The sequence below is a fragment of the Stylophora pistillata genome, chromosome 11 (genome assembly GCF_964205215.1).
Source record: "Stylophora pistillata chromosome 11, jaStyPist1.2, whole genome shotgun sequence".
Lineage (NCBI taxonomy): Eukaryota > Metazoa > Cnidaria > Anthozoa > Scleractinia > Pocilloporidae > Stylophora > Stylophora pistillata.
The window spans coordinates 9421569-9429616 of NC_142529.1; the positions used below are offsets into that span (position 1 = coordinate 9421569).

At 38.8% G+C, this 8048-nt stretch overlaps 1 protein-coding gene across 2 annotated transcripts in view; it reads right to left on the reverse strand.

The window, feature by feature from the left end:
* Positions 1–3234: 3234 nt before the first annotated feature.
* The window catches only part of LOC111331570 (uncharacterized), an 8763-nt gene continuing 3949 nt past the window's right edge, over positions 3235–8048 (reverse strand). For both annotated transcript variants that reach the window (XM_022936703.2, XM_022936702.2), the window contains exons 3-6: positions 8031–8048; positions 6390–6614; positions 5381–5851; positions 3235–4274 (exon numbers count right to left, since the gene is read on the reverse strand). The exon at positions 8031–8048 is cut by the window's right edge. In XM_022936703.2, the coding sequence (XP_022792438.1) occupies positions 3957–4274; positions 5381–5851; positions 6390–6614; positions 8031–8048 (1032 nt within the window). In that variant the 3' untranslated portion in view covers positions 3235–3956. The remainder of the gene's footprint in view (positions 4275–5380; positions 5852–6389; positions 6615–8030) is intronic.

Sequence of the window (8048 nt, forward strand, 5' to 3'; positions counted from 1 at the left end):
AATGTTCGAAAGTCTAACGCCACACCTCAAGGGCGCGTACACTTGCCAACTTTTATTCTAAGGTTTCCACCATTCAGAGAAAATTTGCTTTGACAATAGAAATTAGTCAAACTTGCTGACCTTACGAGTATCGCTAACAGTTCATTTTAAAGTTGCGTACTTAGTTGCCAAGCTTTTAAACTGGAGTAAGGCTAAGGGTGACCAGCTTGTTATGATACAAACGTCGCTCCTTTTCAAATGTAAATTACTTTGTTATCTTGCTAACTAGATACTGGTCTCTATGACAACAAAGTCACCTTCAGCCTCACTCCAAATCAAAGGGTTGGCAACCAAATACACAACTGTAAAATGGTCTTTTGCTCTAGTTGGAACGATGGAGTTGTTGTGGTAGTTCCCCACCTTCTCCCACATTTCAGGTTTTTTATAACCCATTCACAGATGAGCGTCAGGTAGATTTATTAAACCTAGACTTACAACTGTAACAAGTAATCATAAATGGACCTGCATGAATTACCTGTACCTATCTCCATGACTTGTTACTGATACAGTGACATTTCTTTATACCGCATCATTTCCTAACGAGTGATGCACATAAAACTTCAAATGCAGCGCTTTACGCACAACGTTTACGTGTCATTCCGAAGGGGTGAAGGGAAAGGAATTATCCCGTTTCGTGTCAAGTTACCAACCGAGGGATTAGCAGATACATTTAACTGTTTAAGTTTATACCCACAATCGGCGACAAAATTGTTGACACATTGACCTTTTCAACCCTGTATTTCGTCCGTTTTATCTCTTTTGCCTCTGTTAATCTAACCTACTCGCCACTTTTTCCCAAAAAGATTTTGTATCGTGATGCCATAAACTTTTAGCCACCTACAGGCAACATTGGATTTGGGAGACGGGCCTTGCAAATGATGTAGAGTGTGTTAGAAACAGGAATGTTTTTCTTCACCTAAATAGAACTCTTCAAACATGACGCTGATTGCAGGTAACTGGTAGTTACATTCTAACATAACCAAAGTAAAGCGCGCGCTCTGATTGGTCAATTCAGCGTCCCCATTTGCCCATGGGTGTACGCTGCTGACGTGAGTAAATGCAAAGACAATTTTTCCGCGCGCGCTTGTATTTTCCGGTAACGTAAGATTTGTTAAATAAAAGAGAACTCTTTAGCTACAATGTATCAATGTTATGTTATAAAACAAATGGTAAACACCACAGCGTACACTATTGAGTTATGGATGCACTTGGGAGGTTTGCTAAGCACTCAAGAAGCTAGAGTCGCTCTCGGCTATCGCCTCGAGCAACTCTTACGCTTCTTTCGTGCTTAGCAACCTCCCGCGTGCATCCATAACTCAATAGTGTACGCTGTGGTGTTTACCATTTGTTAAACATTCATTCAGATACGAGATGAATATATCACAGGTTGAGCTGAAGTTTGACAGCGCTTCACTCTGAAATAAACTTCTGCGATTACTGTTAGACTGTCAGTTTAGTTTTCTTCCAAGTGGATGAACAAAAAGCTGCGCTCAAAAAATGGTTCAAAACTTATTTCGAAGTCAAAAGAATGAAATTGTGTAACTTACTTGAGTTTAGAGAAGACTACACTTCGCTCACTTTACAGCTTGATTCAGTTCGCTTGTCGTTGGTGGTTATAACACTCGTCTGATGATCGTTAGGGACTGAAAAACGAATCGTCAAGACATAGCAACATTGCAACTTAAAGCATTAGATGTTATAAGCGTTCGGGACTTGTAAGGCGACGATTTTTCTGACAAAAAAACTGTACGTTGTGGCGAGTAACTTTAAATCAAGCAGCCATGCAAAGTTCTGAGTTCCACGTGTGAAAGTACGGACTCAACAGTAATGAATAATCAATGAGTGGAAAGATATTTGCAATTCAAGTCGAACACCATTAGCTTCCATCAGTATTCAAAGTGATAATGAGAGGGTTTGATTTCAACAGGTGAAAAATTTTCTTTTTATCTTTGTTGTTACCCGCAAATGAAACTAAATAAAAGGAGGGTATTTCATTTTTTAAAAACATTAAGACAGCTCTTATCCTCTTTTCTTGTCAAATGGCAACAGTTAGTGGCGCGGTCGTCAAACATGACGAGGGGCAGGGGGGGGGGGGTACGCTGATAGAACGAGTAAAAGAAGTCTTTTTTTCCGACCACAGGGATTTGACAGGATTTTGCGCGCACTGGAAAAAAGTGCGGGAGACTGGCACTTGCCAATAATCGGAGCTACAGACTTAAATCCCAATCGTTGCCTTCAGTTCAAACTCCAACTCAGAAAAGACAGAATTTTTATTAAAATTCTGAAGTCCAAATAAGTGAACAAATACTTTAAGATAGGAAAATACATAAAAGTTGAGAAAAAGTGATATGCGATCCTTTCGTTGGAAGAAATTTTGCTTCAGACAATGAGTAAAACTTATACTCGCAGATCTGACGGTGGGGAAGGGGGAGGGGAGTCCAGACCCCTGGACCCTGCCACTAGATTTCGGACCTCAGGAGAGTGGTCACAGATCCTATCTCATATCAAATTGATCATCACTGATACAGTATTTTCAGAAAAATTCCGAGCAGCACAGCATATTGTTGGAGCCTGAATTAACTCGCCTATTTTCCTTTTCTCAAGCAATGATCAAGTCAGACATTCAAAATCTGAGCAACTTCATTGAAAATAACTGCTGGGCAAACAATTTGCATTTCTCTCCTTTTTTATTCAAAAGTTCTCAGACTCCTTTTGAGGTTATTCGAGGTATACTTCTTGAAAGACATTTCGCTTTCCTGATGAAAGATTCTAACAAATACTGAATGCAGACCTAAAACTGTTGTGTACTTCGCAAATGACCACTCGAATTCTACTCATCAGAAGCCCAAGTAATTGAAATTTTTTGAATTGTATTAGTGACACTTTGCTGAAGTAAAAAGTTTTCCGCATAAAAGTGAAAACCACGCCCGCCCCTCTGCGGGTGTGAAATAGTAAGCTTAAGAAAATACAGTTGACTTTTTTAAGACTCCAACTCTCGATAACTAATTGTTTCCCTTCTTGTTCTTTGATTGTTAGTGTTCCCCTTCACAAATCCGACACTTTTTGTTTAGCCTTGAAAGTTTGAGTCAACGAGTGTCAACTCTAGTTCACTTGCAATTGGTAGACAAAGAATTTTCAAGAAGCTTTCACAAAATGACTCCTCACCCCTTAAAGAAAAAGTATATAGACAACCTCTCTCAGTAAAAGTCTTTAATACTGAAGTAAATTTTCATAAATGCAATTACAACAAATCGATTACTCTAACTAAAAATTTGTGAACACATTTAAGAACAATTTTCAATTGAACGCGTAACGCAATCTGAGATTTCTTTGGCTTAGCTTGATTTCATTCTGTGTTTGTTCTATACAAATCTAGCCAGTCGATCGCTTCCTTTGTGCTGCTGTTGTTGTTGTTTTTTTTTTTACAACACACAGTCGAGAGGCGCTCTCACGCAAAACCCTAAAGAAAACCAAAAAACCGACACGTTCCTTAAATAAAAATTTATTCGTTTTAAATCCTAACGTTTTGTAAAAAGTGATCGGTTAAATCGCATCCAAAAACATTGATCTTCGTGAATCGGTGCTACAAAATAGTACCCACCATTAGTCTTAAATATCTAACTTGATAAAAATTTGAATAATTTTGGAGTCCACTACGTGACTGATACATCTCGGTACGAACAGGCAGGTTGAATCTATGTTATGTTTAATTTTTAGTTTCTTCTTTATTTATGGTTTTTGTTTTTGTTTTTGTTTCCGTTTGTTTGTTTGCTTTTTGTTTGTTTTTTGTTTCCCTACACCAGAAAAATGTTACTTTAAAGTTTCAATATATTTTCCAAGTATTAACTGGGTCAGAAGAAATCATTTACAACACCGTAAGGGAAACTTTAAAAGTGCCAAACTGTCAATTTGAAAGATCAGCGATCTGTATCCACTTCGTACAAGAACCCAGTACCAGGCATCAGAACCCTGTTATACGAAGTACTCTGCACAAAAACCCGCCATTTGTCAAACGACGTGGGCTTGATTTTATTTGCTCCTCCCGCTCCGATCATTGCGCATGCTTCAGGCCCAGTGAATATGTCTCCGGAGGCCTTGTCTACCAAAACGACTTCCTTCTTGTCCGAGATTTTTTCTGGCTTCGTGAACTCGTAAAACCCACGTCCTGTCTTAAAAGGAAGGTCATTCTTCTCGACGAAAGTGCGGATGTCGCCGCGTTCTTCGACTTCCAAGATCTAGCGAAGAAAAACGTACGGAGTGAGCTGTCTGAGCCACTTCAGCAATTATCACGTTATTATATCTCTCAGTTACTACGTGCGCTATAATTGGTCAATTTAGCGGGCCGTATTTTTCTGCACGGTCCGCTAAATTTCCAAGTTTGTTTGAATTGAGATGTTCCCCTCTATTTAACCCCAGAGATGTAATAAAACAATAGAGTTTATGTTCGCGGGCCGGACATAGTGTAGAAAATCTCTTTCGTTTTCTTAATTCGCTTTTTGCCTTCCTCTCCCCCCTTCGTGTTGTTTTTGTACTCACGCGTGGCGCACGTGATTTAGGAAATGAACCAATCATGTAAAAGAACTTTAACCTTGACATTGGAAACTGACGGGGACATTTCTCGCGCGTATCTTTGTTGTTTTGTTTTTTTACGGAGTTAGTTTGGTCGTTCTTTTTGAGATTTCGTTCACGCCAATTTGTCGTCCCTCAGTATGGAATTTTACGAAGTTTTTGGAGTTTTTATGTAGCCGAGTGTTTTGGTTATTTTAGCAAATTAATACATAGTTTGTACGGAGTAGCCTCGTTATTGGATTTTTTACACCCAGACTCAGTTTGGCCCAAGCTAAGGGTTAAAATGACTCTGAAGAGGGCACAAAACACATTTATGCCCAAGGACATAAACGGTATTACTATTATTCACTTTGGAGGGCATTGAGAATAAAAAAAATTGAAAGAAAAAAAAAACCACAACAAAACAGTCTGAACAATCACGCGAGCGAGCAAGCGGGCTAAAATACATTTTAAGGGTGTACTAACTGGGCGTGATTCCACGATTGATTACGAAGTATGTCAACAACAACAACAGGCGGTCGGAGCTCGCCAGAGAGATATATCGTCATTTTAAACAAACTTTTTAAGTTCCTTTAGCAGTGGTTAATAATGGTCACTGACTCTCACATAAGCATACTGATCGACCAATGAATGCACGCCTACTATCTTAAATATCCTAGTTATTTCTATCTAACAGAGTTTTCTGTGTTGCAGTGAGAAGTATGTTCTGAGAGTGCAGATGTAGTAAAGGTAGAAATCAGACTAAGTGTTCTCGCACTATGACATCAATTACCTGAAATCGAGACGGATTGACCGGTTCCAGTCCCCCATGATCACTTCCGCCTTTGTAGGTACTGGTGCTTCTTCCAGCTAGAGTGTCAAACAAGGCATGCAAGTTACGATTCAGTCCGGAGCCCTTTGACCTTGACTTGACCTCTGCCTCGTAAGCTTCCAGTTGCTCCACGCCCTGCTCTCGATAGCAAATGGCCGTTAGGAAATCGACGATAGAAGCGAACTGATCTAGTTTCAAGTGCCAACCACAGGTAAACTCAGCGATTTTACGATAAAAGGTGTCCGAGCCGCTATAGTTAAGACATTGGACAGAGTATATCCGCACGCCCATCTCTTTGTAGAGTTTCTTAGCTTCTTCTCTCCAGTCAATTTTCAGTGTGTTCAAGTGGTACGAAGGGGGGTGGGGTGAGGCGTCGCCTATCATCACTAACGACCGTTGGGAGTCTGGTGTCCAAGACAGCTCCTCACGAACCTTAGATCGGAACAAAAGAGTTGAATGAGAACTGCATGCAAAAGAGGAAAGGGGAAAGGAAATTTTTCGGATTTTTTTAAACTTTAAGAGCAGTACCGACCATGGTACTTGCATTAGTTTCAGTCCAGCTACATCTGCAATATTCAACAGTTTCTTTCTTTTCTTATCCCTTTTGATTGTTTTTTTCTTTTTGTCTTTGTAGACATAGACACAAACTGTTGAATGGATTGGAATGGTGTAGCTAAACAAGCAGTGACTATATTTTCCTTTGTATTTTTCCAGTTGTACACATTTAATAGCCCATTCCTGAATTACCGTTGACCTCTTTTCCAAACTGAGTCCTGGTGCTCATTCTTTCTAGTGATTATAAGTTTTCATTCACATGCAAATTAAACTAGTTTTCAGACAAATGGTTGAGCATCTGAGCCCTCATTTTGAAAAAGAGGCGAAAGGTAATTGGAGAATGGCCTTTTAAAAAAGGGGTAAAAATCTAATGATCAAACATATAACCATCTATGCCGAAAAAAAGGCCACTCACCTGTTTAAGAACAAGTTCATAGCATTCATCTGAATCATAGCCAGATGTTGACGATACATTTTTGATAAAGTTACATATTTTCTTTTTGTCTGTACTGAAGTCTACCCATTTCGTGTCATAAGTTGATTCTTTATCCTGGTAGTCCCCATGTGCAAATACTGCGATGCGGATTCCGGGAATTTCTCTGAAGAGGCGAGTGACTGTTTCTTCTACCTTCTTTCTGACCTGGAGTACCAAACAAGTGAGTTTTGAAACTAAAGTATCGGCAGAGCAAACAGTGAACAGTATAGTTTGTTAGGAATAATTGTGATTGGACTAGGTGGAGTCCAATTCAGTCTGTAATCTTTTAAGTGATAACTAAATTGGATGACCGGGAAGCAGGAGTCAGATTTGTCAATCTTAAGTATGATTACAGACCGAATTGGACAACACAAGGTCCTGTTACCAATCAATCATAACCATTACAATTTCTGAAAAAAAAACACAAATACATTATTTGGGAAAATATCTCCGGTAGAAATATCGTCTAAAGTAAAACATTCCTCCCCTTTGGAATTTCCCAAGTTTTGTAGGGTAAGTGGTTGTTGCTATGGTTATTGTAATCAATTCTGTGATTGGTGGATTTAGCTGAGTGGACTTAGTATGACTGGCTGCTTCAATTGTCTGATTACAGGTGTACAATCACAGCCAACTGTTCAATTACACTGTGCAATTACAGAATTGATTAGTACATTTTAAGATAATGTTTATTGTATAACTACTGTGTCAGCAATTAGCACCTTGCTAGTCAGGAGTTAGATCCCTAACAGACACATAAATAAAGTTTCATCATCATCATCATCATCAATAATTAGCTAAAAACGGTGGCTAATACACTACTCATATTGGAGGAAATTGCAATGGTTATTGTCAGTGTGGTAAGCCTTGATCTGGCTTGACTGTTTGAGTGACACTGCATTCCTTCAGATTATCAAGTGATTCTTATATGGGGCTCTCTCCTGAGTAAATCACTGTGGTGAGTTGAAAACTCAACCCTGGCTGGCTATTACATTATGTTCTACTCTAGGAATTTCCCTTCTTCAAGCACCTTGGAATGCTTGTAAAACCTCCTCCACACAAATATCTCGATGACACAGATTTGAAATTTACAACTGCTCTGACTGGTGATTCTGCTATGACCGGCTGAAGGAAGTTCCCGGTCACAAAAAGGCAATTTAGTCAATTTCTCAGTTATTAAACGACCTTTCAAAACCAAAATCAGAGAATTTCGGGGTAGACTCAAGGGTTCTCTTTTCCTCAATGTTCTTAGTTTTTTTCATTTATTTAAATTTTTTCTTCAATCTTAAATTTTAGAGCAAATAACTACATTTGATATACAAGAAATTCAAATACTGAATTAAAAAATGAGGTGTAGGTAAACAGGCAGTGTAGTATAAAGGTAAAAGTAATTTTAAGGCAAATCCACAGTTTAAACTTTTTTAAATGGTAGGAAACAAGGAGAGAAGTAATGAGCTTCAAGAAATAAAAATTTCGCATTGCAGGCCATTTATCTACTAAGATTAGCCAATGAGATTTCAGCTTTTAGTACAGTGTACAAATAAGGGTTGATTATTTAGCAAGTCAACTACAGCTCATTCTCACCTGAGTAAGGCATGGGTA